Source organism: Crinia signifera, unplaced genomic scaffold, assembly GCF_055691185.1.
Source record: "Crinia signifera unplaced genomic scaffold, ASM5569118v1 HAP2_SCAFFOLD_874, whole genome shotgun sequence".
Taxonomy (NCBI): domain Eukaryota; kingdom Metazoa; phylum Chordata; class Amphibia; order Anura; family Myobatrachidae; genus Crinia; species Crinia signifera.
Window position 1 is genome coordinate 8 of NW_028142790.1, and position 26,530 is coordinate 26,537.

The 26,530-nt window shown below is 42.4% G+C and overlaps 1 protein-coding gene across 1 annotated transcript; it reads left to right on the top strand.

Moving 5' to 3' along the window:
- The first annotated feature begins 608 nt into the window (after nt 1–608).
- Nucleotides 609–25,903, top strand: LOC146056734 (sodium/hydrogen exchanger 7-like). The gene is made up of 5 exons (XM_083168431.1): nt 609–1,635; nt 4,716–4,779; nt 12,385–12,467; nt 19,824–19,929; nt 21,691–25,903. Exons 1-5 carry the CDS (start codon nt 1,454–1,456, stop codon nt 21,937–21,939), a joined length of 684 nt encoding a protein of 227 aa, XP_083024557.1. The 5' UTR covers nt 609–1,453; the 3' UTR covers nt 21,940–25,903.
- Nucleotides 25,904–26,530: the final 627 nt, after the last annotated feature.

Consider the following 26,530-nt stretch of genomic DNA (forward strand, 5'->3'; position numbering starts at 1 on the left):
TTTCTTACATTTTCAACTCAGTTTATATTTCATATTTCTATTTTCCAATATCTCTTTTCAACCATACCACTCTAACCGAGGAAGCGTCATAAATATGTGGCTAGTGGCAGTTTAATATTAATGACTGATAATACTGCAGTAGCCACACACACTATTGCCACCAGCCGCCACAGTTGTTAAGCTGGGTACACATATGTACAATCGTCGGCCGTTCTTCCGTTCTGCGGACGAACGGCCGTTCGATTGTATATATATGTACGCAGTCCCGATCCCTTCGTTGCGATCGAGTCTTGTATAGGAATAGTACCTCACACATTGTAACGTGTAAGCCCATTACGGCAGAACCTCCTTTCTTGTCATTGTGTGTAATTTGTGCCCTGATCCCCCGCACTGTAAAGTGCTGCATAATATGTCAGTGCTTTTTATAAATCAAGGACAAACCTAACTTCCAGTCAGTGTCATCAGGTTGCTAATAGTTATTATGGTGGAACTGTGCTATAAGTGCTGTACACTGAGGGCTGATCTGAAATGGCAGACAGACAAACAAAATGTAATGCTGCGCATACACTTATGTGATCCGATACAATGCGGCATCGCAATGCGATGTACATCGCATCCGATTTTGCATCTTATGGTTCAAAAAGTGTCCTCTTCCAGCACCCGAGGTCGCACGCCATCTGTGATGGCACATCGGGTGCTGGAAGAAGGTGGGCGGATTGCGATGGAGTAGCGTAGCGCTGTAAAGGAGCGGTAGCAGGGGGCAGGGCAGTGGCAAAATTTGAAACCCAGTGTTTTAAACTGTTTTCTTAATATACTGCCGCCATCCGCTAGTGCTCCATCATAGCGATACGATACTCTGGACTCCACCACCCTCTTCTTCCCCTGCCCACCTGTTGCATTTTAGCGATCGCTCCTGCAATTTGATAAATATGATGTGCAGCACAATATCTATCGACACAACATTCAACCGGCGGGCCCGCCTCGGGAAACCCATTCGATGTGCATACAATTCTTCGCTTTATCACACAGATGAGGTCGAAATCGAAGGATTGGATGCAATATCGCCCTAGTGTATGGGCAGCATATCATTGGTTATGAGGAAAAAAAAAAAAAAAAGTATTTCAAGTGTTCACCACTTAAACTGCATAGTGTAAGCCTACCATAAATGTTTGTGCAGACATTTGCTTTCAGCACCTTCCACATAAGTAAAGGAAGTTAAGGTGGAAGCTTTATGTACTGTATTCATAAGAAATGAAATGTAAAACCTGGAAATATATATAAAGTTTGAACAAGCCTGCATTTACATTTATTGTGTATCCTCTAAACCAGTGTTTTTCAAATCCAGTCCACATGCATTTCTCAGCAGCTCATATTCTCAGGACTTTTCATCTTAGTCTACTTCACTGGTTCAGTAATTAGCCTACCTGTTTCCATAGACTGAAATCCTGAAAACATGAACTGTTGGGTGGGTGCGTACGTATGTACTAAATTTCAGAAATACTGTATTAAACTGTCACTTCAAACCATTACCCATTGCACAGATTTCATTTTCATTTCATTCCTGTGCCATACCAGAGTTGGTGACCATGCCCCATCGTTGGAGAATCTGACCATTGGTCGTTGGCAGTATTTCAGGTGATTGGTTTCTGCTGTCTAAAATGAACACTGCAGATGGGGTGCAAAGCTTGGGAACTTTTCACCTGCTCTTTGTCTGTTTTTCCATTAAGCATACACCTTGTGTCACTGTTGCTTTCTGTGCACTTGTTGCTTTACATGTCATTTGTAACTTACTTGCCAGCTACACTTGTGATAACATGAAAGGAAAAGGGTGACCCATTCTTGCTGACAGATGTGGATCATGGGGTCGACACTAATTAGTTAGACCCCAAAAGCTCAATTTTATCAAAAAGTTGACCTGAAAAAGGTCTACATGGCAAATTTTTTTTTACTTTTTTTTTGGTGTCCATGTTGACACCTGAGCACATATACCCCCAATTAGTATATCACGGCCTCTCGCATGGCTTTTGTCACTCGCTATGTTCTGGGCCAGGTTCCTCGCTTCATCCCCCCCTGTGCTCAGCACAACTTACTATTCCCACATGGATGGTCAACCTCTTGTCTATGTCCACATTGGGCATGTCAATCATATGGTGTTGGACTATTCACTGTCGACCTATCATTCAGATCCCCTTGCGGATTCTCAGATAGATACACACTGCTCATTCCAGGGCGTGACACAGTTTTACAGGAATGTAATATAATAATATACACTGGAGACGCAGCAGGAGCAAAAGACTAATGAAACGCCAGCCACTAAGCCTTTCCTATGAACTGTAAGCTTTTCTTTTTAATTTGCATGAATTTTCACTTTTGATTATTATATATATATATATATATATATATATATATATATATATATATATATATATATATATATATATATATATTGTAAACTACTAATATTTAGTTTTAACTGTTTTCTTCTCTAAACTGTTGCCAACTAGAACTTAGCCACCGCCAGTCGTCTGCATTACTTAAGCAAGTTCAATGTGAATAGCAGGCACTAGGGACATTTTCTAACTAGATGCACTCGGTAAAGAGCGATTAATTGAACTTGGCTGTTCCAACATTGGCTGGAGGCCCATGACATGCCCTTCAGATCACATAAACTTCTCTCCGATAGCTCAACAATGGAGGCTCTGTAATGAGATCAAGGCTTGCTTGTCTTAGCCATTGGAAGTAAAGACAGATTCAAATGGACTGTGTCATTCTGCAGCTGCCATCTGAGAAGAATAGACCAGTTCTATTTACTAGCCGATCTAAATCAAATAGCAAATTACCTTTCTCATGTGTGAACGATCTACAAAAGACAAACCATGTCCTGATGCTACTGCTGGCAATCTGTGTTACATCGTAAATTATAAGGAAATCCAATGTACACCACAACGTGCCATCTGAATGTGAGAATATAAGGCCATGTAGGGTTTTATTTTTGTATAGGAATATCTTAGTTATTTATCTTGAATGTAAATGTAATTTACATACATACAAGGAAAGGCCTGTATCTATGACCAATCAAAAGCCTTACTTTCTGGTGTATATAAACCATATATTTTACTTCTTACAGCAATTAAAGAATATACATCTGTAAAATATTTCTTCCATTTTCAAATAATAATAATTAAATTTGACCATTCAGTTATAACTTCTGATCCAAGGGAAAATACTCATGTATTTAGTGCAGTCTCAATGCTTCAAAGTGCAAAAAGACTTCAATTGTCTTTAACCAAGGGGAAGATTTATCAAAGCTTGTAGAGAGTTGGGAGAGTGATAATGAGGTGATCTGTTGGTACTTTCTATCAGTCTATAATATGAGGTAGGATCTGATTGGCTGGTGCTTTATCACCCCCAAACCCACTATTGTCTAGCAGGTCTGCAGTACGTAGAAGTGAGGGGCAGAACCACAGTTTAAAGATGTACCAGAAGTAGAAACGCTTACTCATCAAATAATACAGGGTTCTAAAAAGAACCGTTCCATTTATTATTCAGAACAGGAGAAAATAATTGGGCTTCCACTACCGGCCCCAGTGTTCCTTTATTCATCTGCCAACATGGAGAGAGTGTTTTATTTTAGAGAAGATGTAAAATAAAGACCAGGGATTATAGTCACTTACAACCGTATAAACCAGGGGTTCCCAAAATTTTTGGGAATCACAGCACCCCAGAATATCAGAACATTTTTTCATGGCTCCCCTTGACCAAAACCTCATTAAGAAAGTCGGAAAGACGAATGGTACACATTTTGTGCATCCAATCATTAGATTTCTCTGACAGATGAGGTCGAAATCGAAGGATTGTATACAATATCTCACAAGTGTATGGGCAGCATTTGAAAGTGACTGAGTACTCGAAGGTCAGGATTAACAGTTACAAATCATAGTGCGTTACTAAAAAAGATAGGTAAATTTATAACTTGGAATTTTTATGTGAGACCGAGGGTAAAATTCCGAAGGTGGGAGTTCTATTGACGATGGGATGTAGCAACCAATCAGATTTTACTTATTTGTTGGCACCTTATGTAGCACTTTCTAGAAGATAATAGAAGCTGATTGGTTACACATAGCAAAATCCCATCTTCAATAGAACTCCCGTGTTCGTGAAATTATCCCCAAGGATCCAATCTAGGATAAGCTTCCTTTGATCCAATAGTTCCAACTTCTTCAGTATTTGTGTTCTAGCTAAGGTTACTGTAATCCCCATTAGGTGTAGCCTAGACATCTCTATAAAAAGAAAGCAAGTAACTGCATAATATGACTTACTAACCGCTATTCAGTTTGCATTTTGTGTGGGTTTTTAAGACTAATAACGCAATGTTACTTTCTGCACTAGTAAATAAATGGCTTTACTTCTATAACCTTTGTATGCTTTTTCTCAGCATGAACCAGTTCGCTAAACTGTTAGAGCTTTTATTACACTTCCCTCCAAGGGGCATATGTAAAGTTCGACGGGTGCGGGATTCCAGACAAAATTGGATGTTTTTGTAAAAACAGCACTCATTTAGAAGGCATACTGTAGTGTTGCCCTGTAAATAATGGCTGCTTTAAAAAAAAAGTCAGAGTTGGATGGAGGTGCGGGATTACATATTCCCAATACTGTTTTTAAAAGGATTATATTTGTTCTAAATTTAAACCTTATTTTTTCATTATCTGTACCAGGGTTGGTGTAGATCCTGATCAAGACCCCCCTCCAACTAATGACAGTTTTCAAGTACTACACAGTGTAAGTAACTATATCCTCATTATTATTGGATTTGTGGTCATTGCATTACTGTCTGTAAAATGTGAATGCATGTAGTATTTTATTACATTGCAGTATTTAAGTGCTCACTCTAGGAGTGACAGCGGGCAGGGCGCCGGGGGGCGGACCGGGCACGCCGACGTCACAGCTGGGGGTGTGCCCGGGCCGCCGCCGCCATGGAAGGGGCGTGTCTGGCCCGCCGCCGTCATGGAAGGGGCGTGTCTGGCCCGCCGCCGTCATGGAAGGGGCGTGTCTGGCCCGCCGCCGTCATGGAAGGGGCGTGTCCGGCCCGCCGCCGTCATGGAAGGGGCGTGCCCGGCCCGCCGCCGTCATGGAAGGGGCGTGCCCGGCCCGCCGCCGTCATGGAAGGGGCGTGCCCGGCCCGCCGCCGTCATGGAAGGGGCGTGCCCGGCCCGCCGCCGTCATGGAAGGGGCGTGCCCGGCCCGCCGCCGTCATGGAAGGGGCGTGCCCGGCCCGCCGCCGTCATGGAAGGGGCGTGCCCGGGCCGCCGCCATCATCAATGGGGGCGGACCCGGCCCCTCCGAAGCCACTGCGCTGCCGGGGAAGCGCCGGGCATCGCCGTCTTCGGGAGGGAGAATAGAATAGGTGGCTCGTGTAGCGAGCCACCGTGCCCGCAGCGTGGCGAGCGCAGTGAGCCCGCAAGGGGCTAAGTTGCGCTTACCATGCTGTCTGGGTCTGGCCAGTTGGGCTAATGACTGTTGGGATCCCGACTGTCGGACCCCTGTACCACACCCCTTTTACTTGACACACAGCACGGGTAAATGCCCATTCTGTTTATATTTAACGTCAAACAACTATTTCAGCATGTGGGGGAAGGAGCTTGTATATTACATTAAAATGTATTTATGCAGTCATTGTGGTAATGAATTACAGCTTGCATAATCCACAGGGGAAAAAACTATAGAAGCGTTACCAACCTGGAATCTTGAATACCAAAAATACAAGTTGGTGCACTTTCATTCCAGGCTTAACCCTGGCATTCCCAACCTCTGTCCTCAATGCACACTAAAGCCAGGTACGCACCTAAAGATACATCTGTAGATCAATTGTTCTGCATACACACTGCCAGATCAGTGTTAATTGATGTCACAACTGGACATTTACAAACCCCCATCCAGTTGCACCTTTAATCACTGCCGGCTTGTACAGAGAGTGTATGAGTACCGCACGATGCACCAATATCGCTTTAGTTGAAAAGCTGATGTATCGGCCAGTGTGTACCCAGCATAACAGTCCATCTTTTAGTGATATCCATGTTTGACTACAGCAGACTTACTTAGTACCACAGTTTTTGTGATGTAACCATCCGTGCTGCAGCACGGATATTACTAAAATGTGCACTGTTGGTGTACCCTGAGGTCCGAAGTAGGGAATGTCTGGGTTAAGCTGTGTATATATAGTTGTTGACAAATTAGGGATTTCTGTCTAATGCCTAAAACATTTAAAGGAAAGAACAGGTAGATGTCTGTACTTGTATAAACACAAAAACACCAAGGCTGTAACAATTTATTAAAATACTAGGTGATTCATCGCTCCCTACGGGAGTCCGTCACACGGTTGTAAGGGGCTACGCCCTGTTACACATAGAATAATTGTGTTGTGTGAAATGTGCTTGTTATTGGATGAAGCATGTGTTGTGTTGGAACTGTAGCTATACGTGATTTTGTTTGAATGAAAAATGGCATAAGATTTAGAAGGGGGTGTAACCCGTTTCATTATCCATTGAGTAGAAGGCAGCTCCTGCACCTTGTAATAACTTTAGTGGAGTACATTGCTAGCTCTTCAGACCGGTGTGCAGAATGTACACCCTGGGCTATGTCCCTAGTGTCACTGTACACACGTGTGTGACCCTGTGAAGCCCACCTGCCATAGTGTGCAGTGCATGCCCCAACTGCTGCAGCAGCTATTGGTAGCTCCCCATGTGTCTGCATGGCCTGGCTGGGGGTCAGCCCATAGACATGTAAGTAGGGGGGATCCACCCTAGGGGCCAAGTACATGGATTTATATGACACACATGCAAACTTCACATTTACCTCTAGTTAGCTGCAGGGACTGTGAAACTTTCCCCCACTCCACAAGCAAGTAGGGGCTGCTGGGGGCAGATGGTGGGGGGCTCTGTACCCCAATGCAGGAGTCAGTCCAGTGGTCCCCTGGGTTACAGTCCAGGCTCCTTGGTGCAGGGGTATCTGCGAGTCTGTCACATGCTTCCAGTCACCCACCCCTGCAAATGCAGCTCTCCCAGGGATGTCTCCCAGTGCTGTGTGCAGTGCCTACAGCTGAGTGTCAGCTAGAACATTGCAGTCTCTCCCTCTGTCCAGGCTCCAGCTTATAGCATTAGCAGGGGGAGGGGAGGAACCACCGGGACTGACTCGGCCTCTGCACTGGCCAACAGTTCCCTCAGCCCTACATAGGCGTCATGACTTCACACACCGGGTCGGGAGCCGTAATGCACCCTTGGGAACAGGTGCTTGGTGTGAGGGGAGTGCAGCATTGAGCTTGGAGCTAGGGAGGAGGACGCTCATCATTAATAAGGTGAGGAGTCAGGCGGGAGTCTGGATGCTGGAGGGAGGATGCTCACCAGAAAAAAAGGAGCGGAGGCAGGCTGGAAGCGGATGAGTGAATGTGAGCTGATGGAGTATCGGGAGGCTGGAGGCAGCTCCTTCCATCTGCTGGCTGCGTGGCGTCTTCCCGCAAGACTGCCTGTGAGTGCAGGTGGGTGGTGCTGGGGTCCTGTTCCTCCATGCTCCTGGTCAGGTGGGGCGGGCACCCTGACACTTTAGGAGCCACAGGGGTTATATAGGGGCAGATTGTGTATATAACACTGGCCTCTGCTAGGGTCAGATGTGTGTATAAAGCTGGCCTGTGTGTATAACACTGGGTGGGGGGCGGAATTAAGTGTCTGACTCCGCCCAGCGTTATACACAGACTCACAAGATTGACAGTTCTGGGCTATTATATAAGAAATATCAATAAATATTCTGAACTACAGTTCATTAATTACAGAGCATGCGTGTAGCTTCCATTGGTTACAAATAGTACCATAGCCAGTAATATATACCCAGGAGGACGTAGTCCTCTCAGATAGAAAAAAATCTACATTACACTATCTACCTACAGTACCTACCAATGGGGCAGATGTATTAGGCCTTAGCAAGAGATAAATTTAAGGGTGATAGGATGTGATTGGCTGGACGTTTATCTCTAACTGCCATGTTACAGGCTGTGTTTGAAAAAAGTCAGTTAGGGTGTGATTGGCTGGAAGTTTATCTCTCTTTATCACCCTTGAATTTATCTCTTGTTAAGGCCTAATACATCTGCCCCATTGGTAGGTAGGTAGATAGAAAAAAAATCTACATTACACTGAGAGGACTACGTCCTTTGTAACCAATGGAAGCTACATGCATGCTCTGTAATTAATGAACTGTAGTTCAGAATATTTATTGATATCTCTTATATAATAGCCCAGAACTGTCAATCTTGTGAGTCTGTGTATAACGCTGGGCGGAGTCGGACACTTAATTCCGCCCCCCCACCCAGCGTTATACACACAGGCCAGCATTATACACACATCTGACCCTAGCAGAGGCCAGTGTTACACACACAATATGCCCCTATATAACCCCTGTGGCTCCTAAATGTGTCAGGGCGCCCGTCCCACCTGGCCAGGAGCACGGATGCCTTAACGAGAGATAAATGCAAGGGTGATAGAGATAAACGTCCAGCCAATCACATCCCAACTGACTTTTTTCAAAACACAGCATGTAACATGGCAGTTAGGATGTGATTGGCTGGACGTTTATCTCTAACTGCCATGTTACATGCTGTGTTTTGAAAAAAGTCAGTTGGGATGTGATTGGCTGGAAGTTTATCTCTCTATCACCCTTGCATTTATCTCTTGTTAAGGCTTAATACAGTACATCTGCCCCTATATCTCCTAATTAGGCTCCAGCTGATGAATATAGCATAGGTTGAGTGTCCCTTATTCGAAATGCTCGTGAGCATTTCGAATAAGGGATTATTCTGGATTTCAGAATATATATATATATATATATTTTTTTTTTTACATACTCCCCTGGTGGCCCCCCAATGTCCACGGCGGTTTCCTTTTGAGCGGCATCCCCGGTCCTAAGGATGCAGTGCGCGGGTGCATCGGTGACGCAATGCATCCTGGGGACCTGGGATACCGCTGAAGAGTAATTCGGTGGACACCAGACGACAAGAAAAAAAAAAAGTGCAAGGGGGACACACAAAAAAATATTCTGAAAATCCATGGTTTTCTGAATATTTTGGTTTTGTGATTTCCGGATAAGGGATACCCAACCTGTAGTAAATTTCTTTGCATAAACATTAGTACTGGCTGAAATGCACTTTAGTAGAAACCTATTCACTCCCCAATATTTAGGGAGACAATATTATTCCAGTGAAGGCACCTGTGGCTCATGCTGTTATTCCACCAAATGGGCTAGACTCTGCAAAAGGTTAGCTCATGTACAGTGAGGATTGAAAGTTTGGGCACCCCAGGCAAAAATTCCTCTTAATGTGCAAAAAGAAGCCAAGGAAAGATGGAAATCCTCCAAAAGGCATCAAATTACGTTTCATTTGATTTCCATCATTTCCACTTTCAAAATAACAGAAAACAAAAAATGGCATCTGCAAAAGTTTGGGCACCCTGCAGAGTTAATACCTTGTACTGCCCCCTTTGGCAAGTATCACAGCTTGTAAATGCTTTTTGTAGCCAGCCAAGAGTCTTTCAATTCTTGTTTATGGTATCTTCGCCCATTCTTCCTTACAAAAGTCTTCCATTTCTTTGAGATCCCTGGGCTGTCTGTGACACATTGCTCTTTTAAGGTCTGTCAATAGATTTTCAATGATGTTGAGGTCAGGAGATTGTAAAGCCCATGGCAAAACCTTCAGTTTACGCCTCTTGATGTAATCCACCGTGGATTTTGAGGTGTGTTTAGGATCATTATCCATTTGTAGAAGCCAGCCTCTCTTTAACTTCAGCTTTTTCACAGATGGCATCAGGTTAGCGTCCAAAATTTGATGGAATCTTATTGAATCCATTTTTCCTTCTACTCGTGAAATGTTTCCTTTGCCACTGGCTGCAATACAACCCCAAAGCATGATTGATCCACCCCCATGCTTAACAGTTGGACAGAGGTTCTTTTCATTAAATTCTTTGCCCTTCCTTCCCAAAACGTACCTTTGCTCATTCCGGCCAAAAAGTTATATTTTAACCTCATTGGTCCACAGAACTTGATTCCAAAATGCATCAGGCTTGTCTATATGTTCATTTGCAAACTTTAAACACAGATTTTTGTGGTGAGGACGTAGAAGAGGTTTTCTTCTGATGACTCTTCCATGAAGACCATATTTGTACAAGTATCTCTTTATAGTGGAATAGTGTACCACAACTCCAGTGTCTGCCAGATCTTCCTGGAGGGATTGTGCAGTCTAAGTGGATTTTTATTTGCTTTTCTCACAATCCTGAGCGCTGTTCTGTCTGATATTTTTCTTGGTCTTCCAGATCTTGCTTTCACTGTTCCTGATGACTGCCATTTCTTAATTGCATTCTGAACAGAGGATATGGGCATCTGATAACGCTTTGCTATCTACTTTTAGCCTTCTCCTGCTTTGTGAGCGTCAACTATGCTCAGTTTCAGTGTTCTACACAACTGCTTAGAGGAACCGATGGTGCTGATTGTTGGGGCAAGGTCAGAGGAGTCTGGGCTTTTAAAACATTTGAGATTGACATCACCTGGTCTTTCCAGACAATGGGGCAGATGTATTAAGCCTGGAGAAGAGATAAACTGGAGATAAAGTGGAGATAACATGGAAGCGATAATGCACCAGCCAATCAGCTGTGTTTGAAATATGACAGTTGTGATCTGATTGGCTGGTGCGTTATCTCCTTCCACTTTATCTCCAGTTTATCTCTTCACCAGGCTTAATACATCTGCCCCAATGATTGAGAACAATCCATGACACTGCCAGGTCTCAGCTGTCCAAAGGGGGCGGTGCAGGGTGCCCAACTTTTTGCAGATGCCATTTTTTTTTTTGTTTTCTGTTATTTTGAAAGTGTAAATGAAGGGAATGAAATCAAACTTTTTTTTTACTTGTTTATAAGAATGTCTAATCTGTAATTTGATGCCTTTTTGGAGGTTTTTCCATCTTTCCTTGGCTTTTTTTTGCACATTAAAATGAATTTTTGCCTGGGGTGCCCAAACTTTGAACCCCACTGTAGCTGTCCAGTGAATAGCAGGTTGCCACTAGGTTTAAGGGTTTATGTGATGCTGGAATGCAGCTTGTGATCTGATCCTCCTGAAAGTGCCTGAGATGAATGCTTTCAATCTTTGGATCAATTCCAATAGTGACCAAATCTTCATGGTCAATCTGCTGCCATTGGCCTGCAGCGGATGCAACCAGCATATAGCAGCATCCAAACTACCCAGATAATGAATGTCAGTAAGACTGGGCAGTTTGTATGGGATGTAGTTATCCCAAATGGTCATAATACATACAGTCAAAATCCAGATGGTAAGTATTGGGATTAGATTTAGGGCTAAGGCCCCCATACGCTTTTCGGAGGGAAAAGTCACATAACAATTCTCTTGAACTGCCTGGGAGCTTCCCCACTGTCAAGTGGCTGCCTATGTCAGAGGATGGACCTGCAAGGAGGTCTGATCTCCGATCCGATGCACACAGGACAGCGCATCGGATCAGATATTGAACACATTAGATTTGGCCACTTTTCACTTGATTTCTCGGCCCGATTGGTCGGAATTGGATGTAAAGAAGCCAAATCAGATAAGTGGATGGCCAGTTTAAGGCTGCAGGATGGTGGGGGAGGGAGGTAGGATTAAGGTTCAAATGCCATAATCCATTGGGACTTTAAAAATGTGGTTGCTGCTGTTGGCATTCTGACCATTCTGTGCACCAGACTATCCATACCAACCCCTTTTGTTCCATCTGACAGGGTTTTTATCAGCAGTTAGGGTCGTGGAATCGGGTATCAACCTGCAGAGGATACAGATACAGAGAAAGTAACACAAAACAGAGGTTGAAATTGAGACAGGAAAGACTATTCCAGAATGGCAAATGAGTCATTTATCCCACACAACTAAACAGTCTATCTCCAGGATGCCAAACATTTGTTGTATTGATGCATATGTACATTATGGATTAAGTAATTTGCTTACAAGTATAATTATATGCATTCAATACAAAGTGCCTTTTACTTAACATAATAAATATATTCTGGATAGCTGTATTGACAGAATGTAGTCTGAATGTTACTACTGAATCCTTTCATACTGCACATGTATTAACTTGTGAATGCTAAATTACCCGAGATATTTGTCTGCAGACATTGTGTGACCGGTTATACTAACATCTGTTAGATATAGCATTGCACTAGAGTGAACATGGCTTACAGTACTTATACAACATCTTGAATATTTATCTGTGATGCAAAACTTCATATCATTGTCACAAGTAGGCATAGGTTAAAATTGGGGATCTGTGTGTTACAGAGTAGTTTTCACTTATTGTATATTTCTTTGTAGGATGCTGGAGATTCTACTGGAACAAGTCGCACTAAACAAGAGAGCGCGTGGGTGTTCAGGCTGTGGTACAGCTTTGATCACAAGTATCCTCTTTCTAGGTTGAATTGTCATCCATATTACAGAGTTATATCATTGTTTAGGAGTAAATGATCATACCATGCTATTTTATTCCTATTTGGATCACATATTTGGCATCTGGGTGGCTGATATACAATGTCTAGGTCGAAACTATATGGTCAACACAAGCAAAAGGTCAACATGGCTAAGGTCGACACATGAAAACTTTTTCTTTACCATCTATGTGGACTATGTTTAGGGGAATGGTAAAGTGGGCAAGGCACCTTGCCTAAAGCGTGGCGTGCCATGCAAAGGGACACTGTACACTAATACCCCCTTTCACATAGCACAAACAACCCGGGTCCAACCTGAGTTGTTACTGGGTCGTCCCGGGTTAATGTTCTGTGGTAAAGATCCTTTTGAATTTGCCTGGGTCCAGCAACCCAGCATTCTCACCGGGTTAAAAGAAGGGTTAATCTCGGGTCGGACCCAGGTTGCTGTGCAGGGTGAATGGGTTATCCGGGTCCTGTTCACACTATAAGGAGGAGGCCACATCCGCTCCAAGCTCTGCCTCCTTCCCCGCCCTCCCGATGACGCCTCTGCCTGCCCCCTTTCTGATGTCAGTGACCTGGCTTTTTTTTGCCGGGTTGCTGTGGGGTTTAACCCCTTCCCGACATTTGACGTATATATACGTCATGGCCGGGATGTACTTCCCGACACATGACGTATATATACGTCATGACTTTAAACTGTCCCCGCGTCTATAGACGCGGTGACAGTTTAAACATGTCTGCTGTCCCTGACAGCAGACATGTCCCAGCATGTCCAGGGGGGGGCGGCGATGCCTCCCCCCCGTCGGCGATTGCTGTGATTGGCTGTTCAATGTGAACAGCCAGTCGCAGCGTTTTCCTGTGTTACCGGCGAATCAGACGCTCGGTAACACAGGTGTCAATCACCGCCGGGTGTGAGGGGGCGTGAGGGGGTCACCGGTGATGACCACACCTCACCCCACCTGCCCCCAAGGCTGTGATTGGTCCGTCGGACCGACGGACCAATCACAGCCATAGCGTGTGATTTAAACTAACGGTGACTGCGCTGCAGACGCCATTCCGGTCTGGAATTGCGTGCAGAGCGGTCACCGACCAATCTGTCGTGATATACATACCTGATCCTTGCCTGATACTTACCTGATCACCGCTGGTAGCGTGCTGCCAGCAGCTGGATGCTTCCTGGATCTTGTCACTTCCTGTGCGCTGCTGCTGCAGTGTCATAGAGTGACAGATAGTGACAGATAGTGACAGATAGTGACAGATAGTGACAGAGAGTGCTATATTTTGTGTCTGCTGCACCCCCTTTTGTGCTGATCAGTATATCTGTGCTGATCAGCAACTTTTTGGGGGTGCAGGGGTTATTTTTTTTTATATATATACCTGTCAGTTGCACCAAAGCTTGTGCTGCCTGTGCAACTGACTGCTGCCCCCCCCCCTTTTGTGCTGATCAGTATAAATTAACTGATCAGCAACTTTTTGGGGGTCCAGGGTTTTTTTTTTTTATATATATACCCTGTCAGGTTGCACCCACAGTTGTGTGCCTGCTGCCCCTCACTGCTAATCAGTGTTGCATCACTGCATCACTGATCTGCAGTTGTTTTTTTTTGGAGAGTGCAGTGGGGTTTTGTTTTTACACCCACGTTGCTTTTGTGGGTGTCCTGTGGCCGCTGAGCGCTGATCAGTGACGTACATCACTAAACAGCATTTTTGGCACAGGGTTGATATAATTTTATTTTATTTTTTGGATCAAATTCCTGTTGCCTTTGAGCGCTGTTCAGTGACGGACGTTACTGACCAACATCTGTGCTCAATTTTTGGCGAAGGACCTTTTTTTTTTTTTAACTTCTTCAATTTTTTTTTTTTTTTATTGGGATCAAATTCCTGTATAAAGTATTTTTTTTCTGCACTACATACACTCTACACACTACATACCCCCCGTGTTGAAATAAAGTTTGTACCCCCCCTACATTATACACGTGTTGAAACATTACACTTACAGAAACACAAAAATAAAAATGGCATCCCAAATGTCATCCCAAATGTCATCCCAGTCATCCAGAAGAATGTATTCAGCGGAGGAGGCATATGCCATGCTTGCCTCTGACTCTGACACAGCCAGTGATGCAAGCGGGGAATTTGAAGGATTCGTCTTAAGCTCCTCTTCCTCCTCTAGTGATGAGGGACCCCCTCAAAGACGCCCCCGTAGAGCAGCTGAGACCCCCCCCAAAATGATTGATCCCGTATGGACCCCACCACCAGACAATTTAGAGCCCCAGGTTCCTGAGTTTTTGGCCATCCCAGGAATCCAATTTGATTCAACAGGTCTCAGAGAAATTGACTTTTTCAAATTATTTTTCTCTGATGATTTTATAAATTTAATGGTGGACCAAAGTAATTTATATGCCCAGCAGTTTATTGCTCAAAACCCCACGTCATCATTTGCTAGGTGGACCCCTGTAGATGCAGTAGAGATGATGATGTTTTGGGGTCTGGTGTTACATATGGGCATAGTAAAAAAGCCAGAAATTAGGCAATATTGGAGTACAGATGTTCTGTACAGCACCCCACTTTACCGTATGGCCATGACTCAGACTCGTTTTGAGATAATCCTTAAATTTTTACATTACACCGATAATGCACAGTGCCCACCCAGAGATGATCCCACCTTTGACCGGCTATTCAAAGTCAGGCCGGTCATTGATCATTTCAGTGCCAAATTTGAAGAGTTGTACATCCCTGAAAAATTTATTTGTATCGACGAGTCCCTTATACATTTTAAAGGAAGGGTTAAATTCCGCCAGTACCTTCCCAGTAAGAGGGCAAGGTATGGCATAAAAATGTATAAACTGTGTGAAAGCACCTCAGGGTACACCCACAGGTTTAGGGTATATGAAGGGAAGGATTCAAGAATTGAACCACCAGAATGCCCCCCCTCCCTCGTAGGTGTTAGTGGAAAAATTGTCTGGGATTTAGTGCACCCCTTCCTGGATAAAGGTTATCACCTCTATGTGGATAACTTTTACACTAGCATCCCCCTGTTTAAGGCCCTTGGTTCAAGAGGTACAGCAGCTTGCGGTACTGTGCGCAAGAACCAAAGAGGCCTCCCAAAAACGCACATTGCCCAAGTACTGAGAAGGGGTGAAAGCAGGGGAATATGCACCGAAAATATGTTGTTGGTCAAATATAAGGACAAGAGGGATGTCCTTATACTGACAACAATTCACGGAGACAGTACCACCTCCGTCCCTGTACGAGGTACCAGTACCCACACCTCAAAACCGAATTGTATCCTAGATTACAATAAGTACATGGGCGGAGTGGATCTTTCAGATCAGGTACTGAAGCCGTACAGTCCCCTGCGGAAAACAAAAATCTGGTACAAGAAGCTGGCCGTGTATATCATCCAGATGGCACTGTATAACGCTTACGTGCTATTCCGTTCTACCAGCCAGAGGGGGACATTTATGCACTTTCAAGAGGAAGTCATAAAGGGCCTAATATTTGGGAACCAGCAGGCAGAGGGCCCCAGTACTTCTAGTACTGGCCCCCGTATTGTACCAGGGCAGCATTTTCCTAACGAAATCCCCTCCACTGCAAAAAAGGGCAGGACACAAAAAAGGTGCAAAGTTTGCTATAAAAAGGGAATAAGAAAGGATACTATTTTCCACTGTGAAACTTGCCCCGACAAACCCGGCCTATGTATAAAGGAGTGTTTTAAAATATACCACACATCTATGGATTATTAGGTTCATCATTTCACCGTGCTTCGGGGGTCTTGCTAATGCCACATAGCACCCACCATTCATTCCACCAGAATCTGAGCTGCAAAATCCAAAAATCACTCCTTCCCTTCTGAGTCCTGCCATTTTTTGGTCACACATGAGGCATTGCCGTACTCGGGAGAAATTGGGGCACAGATTTTGGGGTGCTTTTTCTCCTTCATACCTTATGAAAATGAAAAATTTTGAGCCAGAACTGCATTTTTGTGTAAAAAAATGTAATTTTTCATTTGCACAGCCCAGTTGTATCAAAATTGGTGAAACCCCTGGGGGTTTGAAATGTACACTATACCCCTAGATGAATTCCCTGAGGGGTGTAGTTTGCAAAATGGGGTCACTTGTGGGGGTGTTCCACTGTATTGGTGCTTCGGGGGTCTTGCTAATGTGACATAGCACCCACCAACATTCCACCAGAATCTGAGCTGCAAAATCCAAAAATCACTCCTTCCCTTCTGAGTCCTGCCATGCACCCAAATGGTATTTTTTGGTCACATGTGAGGCATTGCCGTACTCGGGAGAAATTGGGGCACAGATTTTGGGGTGCTTTGTCTCCTTCATTCCTTGTGAAAATGAAAAATTTTGAGCCAGAACTGCATTTTTGTGTAAAAAATGTAATTTTTCATTTTCACTGCCCAGTTGTACCACAATTGGTGAAACCCCTGGGGGTTTGAAATGTACACTATACCCCTAGATGAATTCCCTGAGGGGTGTAGTTTGCAAAATGGGGTCACTTGTGGGGGGGTTCCTAACTTTTAGCATCTTTTGGTGCCTAGAAACCTACATGGTGCCTAAAAAATAATCTCATAAAAAGGAGGCTCCAAAATCAAGTAGGTGCTCCTTCTATTATGAAGCCTGTGGTTTGGTCAACGTGCACACTAGGGCCACATATAGGATATTTATGAAAACAAAAGAATTGGGGGAATCAATTTTTAGTCACATTTCTCTAGTAAAATCTACTGTGTTCCTTAGAAAAATTTATTAAAATTGCAAATCTGCAAAAAAAATGAATTTTTGAAATTTCACCTACACTTTGTTTTAATTCCTGTGAAACACCTAAAGGGTTAACAAACTTCCAAAATGCTGTTTTGAATACTGTGAGGGGTGCAGTTTTTGAAATGGCATCATTTATGGGGGTGTCTCACATACAAGTCCCTCAAAGTCACATCAGAACTGAACTGGTCCCTAAAAAAATCAGTGTTTGAAATTTTCTTGAAAATTTGAGAATTTGCTATTCATATTTTAAGCCTCCTAGTGTCCAAAAAAATTAAAAGGAGGTTGTAATAATGATGGAAACATAAAGTAGACATATGGTCTATGTTAGTTATTAACTATTTTGAGTGGTATGATTATTTGTCTCACAAGCAGAAAATTTAACATTTTGAAAATTGCTAAATTTTCCATTTTTTTACGACATTTTGGTATTTTTCACAAAAAAACACAGACTGTATCGACCCAAATTTACCACTAACTTGAAGTACAATGTGTCACGAGAAAACATTCTCAAAATCACTGGGATAAGTAAAAGCAAAAAAAAGTTATCCCCACTTAAGTGATACCTGTCAGATTTGAAAAAAAGGGCTCTGTCAGGAAGGCAAAAACAGGCTGCGGCGGGAAGGGGTTAAACATCACAAATACCCGGTCGCTCCCAGGGCCGTGTACAAATCCTGGGTATGACCTGGCATTTCGGATGTGAAAGGGGTATAAGTGTGGGTCCACTAGCTTAGGTGTCGCCATAGACACCATGTTGACCTTTTGGTGTTGACCAAATATTCCATGTCCATATTAATTGGTATTGGTTCATTACTCAAAAAAATGTAACTGTCCCCCAGGCCCAATTAGAAGGGTTTGGCCAACTTTTTTTAGTTTCTTTTGTTTCTGCTATGACAAACTGAACAGTGACATCAACATACGTGGGTAGGTAGGTTAGGGTGACTGGTGGTGGGCTTGGGGAGTCAGGCTTGGCAATAACCTGTGGCAGTGGGGAAAGGGGGCCAGCAGAATAGTGAGCAAGATAAAGTCAGTCTAGGTTAGGTTAATCAGGTAGTTGTCGCAGGAGGCTGGCATCCCGTCCAACCCGTGGTGCACTCTCACCTGGCTTCCTGGTCCCCCACTGTCGTCTTCACTGCTGTGTGTTGTGGAAGCTTGGTCCCGCTTCCAGGTCCTCCACCTGGAAGCAGGACCAATGGTCTGTAATGGTGCTCCAACGCGTGTCGTCTTCCTTAGCCTTCTTCAGGGAGTGCCCAGAGGCCCAGCACATAACTTCACTTAAGTCTCCTCCCCACCACAGAGATTCGGGCACCCGGCATAAGTGTCCTGCCGCGGGTGTGTGTGTTCGCACGACACCGCTCATTTATGGCTTCACCAAGCACAAAGGTGCCGTGGAGGACCCGGAAGCAGGACCAAGCTTCCACAACACACAGCAACGAAGAAGACAGTGGGGGACCAGGAAGCCAGCCTCCCTTGACACCTACCTGATTAACCAAACCTAGACTGTGACTTCATCTTGCTCACTTTCCCACTGGCCCCCCTTTTACCCAAGGGACAAAGGTTATTGCCAAGCCTGACTCCCCAAGCCCACCACCGGTTACCCTAAGCTACCTACCTTGATTTAATAAAGAGTATTTTTACAATACCTCAGCATCTAAGCACATTATTTGCAGGGTAAAACAAATACCTTAGTGCAACATTCCCTTCCTTTTTAACACACACTATTGTCATTTAGAGACCTCTGGGAGTGCAGGTTACAAACCATTCTCTATGCTATTATCTTATGTTGCCTATTGTAGCCCACTAGTAAGTGATACCCTGTGGTTAATTACCGCACCAGTGCAATCCAATTAGCAGAAATTGCCCTGTGCGTGAATCCACAAAGTCCCTGAAAACCATAAATTATGCATAAGAAAAGATAAAATTGGGTTCGCATGCACGGAAAAAACGCCATTTATTCAGACTATTATGTGGAATTTGTGTGTTTCCAGATCTGAATCACTATTTGTAGGTGAAGAGAAAAGGCTGTTTAATTGGATAACCTTTCCCAGTGCCACCATGGCTATAGACTGCAATGATTGTACTGACAAGCAAATATAAAACTAACCATTTTTGTATTATTGATCAGCTTTTAATGTCACATTCTACCCTTCCTGGAATAGATAACATTAATCAATACAGTGTTTAAATGCTATTTTACTTCCTATACAAATGAATGATTATCAGGACCTTTTTTTAAATAGTCAATTCATCGTAATTAACACATATGTTCTCATTTTTATTGTATACATTAAGAGGTACATTTATTAAGATGGGAGTTGTATTGAAGATGGGATGTTGCCCATCGCAACCAATCAGATTCTACTTCTTTATTCAGTACCTTCTAGAAGATAATAGAATCGGATTGGTTGTGAATAGCAGCATTCCATCTTCAATGGAAGTCTTATCCTAGTAAATGTACCCTTTCTGTGGTTTATTATCTGTTCTTGAAACCTTTTTGGTATGCAGATTTGCACTGCTTGTTCTCTGTAATACAATTGAGTATTTCCTTAATACGGAAAATCAGTTATCTGAAGCCAATGCTGACACACAGTGGTCCTCCATTAACTACAACATTGCCCAGCTGGTGTGGCTTGGTGGCCAGATGTTTTACAAGCCCGAGGGCCTATAATGTAAGTAGAAGAACCTCAATGTTTCTGGGTAATTAATTGATTTCTATCATCTGTTATGTTTTGATTTAGCTTTCTCACTATGTTGCATCAGTCAGTACATAAAAAAACAGAAACTGAAAAGTAACAATGAAAAGGGATTCAATCAAATCTTCTATTTTCAAGACATTCATGTCTCCAGAATATGCAGAAGCATTTCTCATGTGAAGGCAATACCAGACTGCGTTACTGCAGAAAGTGGAGGGAACAGGGGAGTACATAGTGGAGGATGTGGAGGGGGACATTAAATACTCACTGTCTCTCTCTAGTCACACTCTGCCACTCACTGTCTCCCTGTGCCATCCTCCTTTCACCCCTGCCATCCTCCAATGTCACTCTGCAAATTCCTGTTATCCACTTCAACCCCCTGCCAACCTATGCCACCTCTGTTACCTTCTCCTCTACCTAATTATCCTCTGCCCTTCCCACGTCCCCTACTGTCATCATTGTCATCCTCTGCCTCTCCCTGTAATCCTTGGCATCTCCATACAGCCACTGCATTAAGCTTTTTCTACCTGCCACCCACTGCTATCCTCCTGTCAACCCCTGCCATTCTCATCACCTACTGCTTTTCCATGCCACTCTTTGCCTCCCCATCATCCTATGCCTCCATCTGCCTTTCCCTAGTCACCCTTAGCCACCCACTGCCTCTAACCTCTGACACAGAGGGTGATAGGGTAATGGCAGAGAGACAGTCTGCCTCCCCTGTGTGACCCACTGCCTCTCCCTAGTCTCCTTCTGCCTCTCCCTACCAGCTGCTACTTCAACATCTCTCCCACTGTCACTTTCTGCCTCCCATTACCTTTCCCTGGCATAATCTGACTCCCCAGTCTTTCACTGTCTTTGTGCCAACCTCTGCCTTACCCAACACCTTCTTTCACTCACTGCCTCTTTGCCATCTCCGAAGCCTTCCCAGCAGGTATTTTCGGATGAATATATTAAAATTCACATGCAGGGCAGGGACTCCAAAAGAAGCTTGTCCATGCTGGTGTGTAAGAAATTAAATAATTTTGTTAGTGGGTTAATTCACTTATGTTTTGTGCCTTCACAATTCTGCTGTGCATGTGCAGTCTGCTGACCACACATATGGTGGCCAACCATGGCAACTTGATGGGTCCCTGTAACCCTTTTTATTGTCTGATGGGGTCTATTCCTGGGGTTCTTGAACTGGAGGGGTCAATTCAGTTAGCTGGGAGGAAACTCACAATGTAACTATGGCCATATGCTGAACCTGCAGATTTTAGTGTCCAGCCCCAAAGCTACATAACAATCTGTGAGTCTAAGTTAAGATGGAGGCAAGATGAGGTACAGCACCTTTTGACTGCATTTTCACATTATTCTCCCCACTTGCACCAAAAAGATTAACATTGTATAAGGTTCACTTACATTTATTGTTAGTAGTAGATGCATAGTATAGGCTCCTGACAGAATTAAGTAAAACCCAGATTTATAGACCAGAGGTAACAATGTGCAGAAATCAGGCTGTTCTGGGACTACACATCCCGGCATTTTTACTTGTTAGCACATGCTGGGATCTGTAGTTCTACAGTAGCTGGAGCGTTGTCTACCCATTCTAGAGAATGGGACGGCACTATTTGGAGCTGGTAAGTAAATGCTGACATAGAAATGCATAAAATATGGTAGGCTGAAGGTTACCTCAAGTGGGTTCAGCTTTATGCTTTACTACATTTGCTCCAAATAATGAATTTATTTGATTCTGTATAGAACCCAGAGCAGTTGAGAGAAGATGATGCAGACTTCATTCTGAATGATGGGGACCTGACATTGACTTATGGAGACACCACCATAACAGCCAATGGTTCTTCTGGCTCCCACACTGCCACCACAAGCCTTGATGGCAGAAAAACAAAAAGCAGCTCAGAGGAAGCTTTGGAACGTGAACTCGGAGGAGGAGACTATGAGATCACAAACAGGGGGACCAGATTAGTGTTTCCTCTAGAAGAGAATGCATGAGCTAATGTGCAAGTGCAAAGGAAAGGCGAATGGCCCAATATGGTACTAGGAGCAGATCAAGCCCCGCTGGGTGAAGAGTTGGGTGCAGTTTCACACACTAGTAATATGACCATTCTGGTACTGATGGTGGGAAGATGAGACTATTTTTATTTCTTACAGCCATAGCAACCATGATTCTTTATAAGTGGCACATACAAAGCACCACCTAAATTGTCTATGGACTTCTCTCTGCCTGTTCCGTGTCCCAGTAAAAAAAGATGCCTATAGCGCTCAAACCCAACTATATAATACGAAGGTAAACCGCACCAATCTCGATAGGCGCAAGCAGCAGACTTCTTGGGAAAGTGCCTGTTATTTAAAGAGCGAGTGGCGATGTTCTGGCGTCTGGAAGAAGTGTTGACTGCGTTTTTTACAGTCCCTGTAAAATAGAGCATATACTGTACATGCTGATCTGCATGATGACATGGACAGTGTACCTAAGAAATAACAGTATGTTTATGGGTGTTTATTTTTTTTATGATTTTGTAAATTGTTAGGTTGATGTATGTTCAATGAGTAAGCATGGCTGATCAATGTAAAGTTGTGTTTAGCTAAATGAATCTTGCATTACGTCTTGTATTAATCCGTCACATCACTGTCTGATATAAAGCTCATGTCAAATCATTACTACACATCCTTTCACTAACAACCGAAAAACAACATATATAAATAGTGGCATTTAGTCAGACCATAAAGGAAAATAGATAATCAATTGTACACCTGTTAGAACTGGCGTTAGGAAGGTATATGTACCCTTTTAATATATGCGTAAGAGAGCCAATGCTTCTGATGTATTTGATAAGGGTCCGGTTGTATATTGCCAGAGAGCAATATTTTTAAATATGTCAAATTAAATAGACTTGTACAAGTCAGCATATAAAAAGGAGCTCAACCCTTTATGACACAATGCATGTTTCCAGGTCGACTTGTTGCCTGTCGACCTATCCCCTAGCATCTGCCAGAAACATTTTGCAGTATTTTAAATGGTTATTGGGATTTCACTGGAAATCATGTTCATTTAAATGGATAAGTAATCATAAAGGGTTAAACTGCTTTTTAACACGTGTGTGTGTGTGTTTTTATTTTTAATTTATTATAATAGTCTTTAAATACCGTTTTTTTAAGGTATAGAAACCTCATCTAAAATAAACAGGGAATATAAGACATTGGTCTTTACTGTAGAGTTTTATTTTAGGTATCATATATCTCTCTTATCCCAATAATGGTTATTGAGATTAAAATATTATATAAAATATATTTATTATATCTTGTATTGATATAACACATATATTTAACATCTGCAATTATATTCTAATAGACCTTACAATACAATATGCAGAGTACTTGTCATAATTTGATTCCCCAAATATGAGAGTTCGAGACTTGTAATTTTAGCTCCAATTGGAGGATTTTATTTATAGGCAAAACAAACCATACAGAATAATTTTAACACAGTAATTGATGTATATGCTATTATATATATATTTATATACGCCTCCTTGCTTATATTACATTAAACAATTGACAAACTTAGATTGCTACAAAACTAACATAAAATGACATACTTACAAGTTACATGGGTATAGCTACCTATGATTCACCTCACCTCCTGCCCATTGCTTATTTATTCCATTCTTTCTCTTGCTTCTCTCTCACATCTCTCCTCCTGACTCTCTGAATGGGTTTCTTGCCGACTGTCCGTGTGTCTGTGAGTGTCTGTGAGAGTGAATGTCTACTCTATCTCTCTCCTTATATCCCAAATACATGAATTGAAGTTCCCTGTTCTCATGACGTTATTGAATTTATGGATGCTAATGGTGACAGGGTCTCCTGCTTGTCTGGACTCTAGTGGTAATCTCCTTTGCGAGATCTCCTGTTCTGGTCTCTCCCTGTGCATCAATCTATTTTACACTCTTGTTGTCAAAATACACAATAGTGTCCTGTCTGTCCTGCAAAGTAACTTGGATGATGTACTAGCAGCTACATTCTCCAGATGGCTGGGGTCTGGCCCATAGTGTATACATTGCTTACTCCTTACAGCACAGACTACCTAAATACAAATATTGCTACATTCTGTAAACATTTAAATGATATACATATTCAATTTATAGCTACATTACTTTATAGTATCAATATAATAATCAATTTCTATGCAAACAAAATTATATATGGTAACAGTCCCCCGCTTGTGACCATGAGAAATTATTTTGATTGGTCATACAGTAAATTACCATAATTGCTTCATATATATTTTCAAACATTCTTTTCCCAACTCTCCTAACCATACATTAACCATTGGTATGAAATATCCTTCATTTAATTAACCTATTTTACCCTATAATAACTAAATTTGACCAGGGACAGAGGTTATTTATATTCAGTATTCATGAGGAAAATATTTTCATTGCTACAGACAGTTATATGCCACGCCACGGCTTGCCTTGTAGATCTTGTTTGGTCGATGTGTGAGGACACTTTCCTTGTACTGTTGCTCACAGTGATTTCCTGGCTGAGGGCTGTCACCTGTGTGGGTTGCAGTTCTTGGAGACACTTTACATTTGCAGTATGGTGGACGTAGAAGTAGAATTCTTCATAGAGGCTGTTGACTTGCTTGAAATGTTGCTTTACATGTATAGAGGCTGTTGACTTGCTTGAAATGTTGCTTTACTTGTGTGGCCCTTGGAGTGCTGTGGTCTTGATAAATTTCTTCACCACAGTTTTGCAAAACACGGGGCCTTCGATAAGCCTCATTAATGCAGTCCTTAGCGAGTTTGCTTTGTATGTCCTTTACGATTATCGCTGTGATCGTGACAAGTGTCCTTGTGCGTCCTTTAAGATTATCGCGCTGCAATCATGATAAGTGTCCATGTCTCTCTTTAACCCCAACCTCGTTGTGTTGAACAAAACAGTTTGTGATGTTGAATACAGCAGTTGAAACTTTAACCAAGTATTTTTGCTTTACTTGTTGATAAGAACATTTATCTTCAGGCATTGGCAGGTAAATGTCTGGGGTAGATTCTAAAGGATCCACTCCGTTTATACTAAATTTCCTCACTGAATAATAATTTACCATTCAGTCTCTGATCTCTTACCTACCTTCCTATATGCTATCTTATCTTAAACTAAAATAACCATACACCAGCTAAATCCAATAACTAACAATAATATTTTGATTTGACATACCTATGACAACATCCTATCAATACATATTTTGATTTAACGTATCTATGAAAACATCCTATCAATACAACAAATGACTATGATTTTGCTTCAAACTAATATTAGATATCTGTTAGGAATGGGTTTGTCTATATCGAATTCCATCCAGTGTGTGTGATATGCAGCCATGTGCATATACAATAACTACAATATTCCATCTATGCTATTATTCATTCTCTTAGACTTGGTTAAGTCTGTATTAAGAGATTGGTCCATCTCAACAACTAACAAAACGTTTCTCTTTTCCAATTTGATGTAAGGCATACCATTCTTTGTCTGATATTTAAATTAGTTTGAAGCTTTTTAAGAAGGAAGCGTATATATATATGATCAGCATATAATAAGAAGAAGAATAAGAAGAAAAAGAAAACAAATATTTACAAGGTATATACAATGACATAAGAATGAAGATCATATGTGTGACCAGATCAGCGATTAAAAACGTATGTACAATACAAAAGGATTCTGCATACTTGCAGGGGTGAGATTCACACTGTAAATGGAATGTGCATGTGTCACAGTGTCCTGACAAACACACAAACAATGATTGCTGTAGTGAGGGGGTTAATGAACTTCTCCTGAAGAAGAGAAAAAGGGGATTTTGTCCATGTGTCCAGAAAACAAATAATAGTTGCTGTAGTTAAACCTTTTCCTTCTCTGAAGGACTGAAGAACGAAAAAGAAACTAATAAAAACAAGTCCTTTGATTTTTGTCCATGTGACAGTTTTTTTAGAGCTACTGTGGATTCTCCTTGGATGACAAACACAAGCTGTGCGAGGTACTGGCTCTTTGCATAATTGCAGCAATAAAAGGTTTAGTAGAGGTTGTTGTTGCGACTTGGGGCTTTCTTTAAAACTTTGCGTCCATTAGTATTGAAGCTGCTGTGTAGAACTTGTAACCTAAAATTGAAACAAAAAGAAATACAATTACTATTATTGCTATTTACAAACTGGTGTGACAATGCTGCTATATCTTTTGTGCTATCTGCTGGTCCAACATTGCTGGCCATGTTTTCTGGTTTGTACTATTTCTCTCCTCTATGTAATAGTATATGTCACTGACAACATAAACTTTGCTGCAGGTATGATGCAGGTTACATTTAATCTGGATCTTGTATCCATTTAAACATGTGGCAGTTCCTTACACCACCCAATAACTAGATTTAATCTATAAAGTAAATGAACGATACTCCCTGTTGTCATTGCCATGATGCATGTTTTCTCAATTTGCTTTTGGTGGTCCTGCGAGTTTCTTCAGTCTGGAAACTTGGAGCTTCTGAAAAATATACTTGTGGCGAAAAACTGGTTAAATATGCTTGGTATGACTTGGGGGC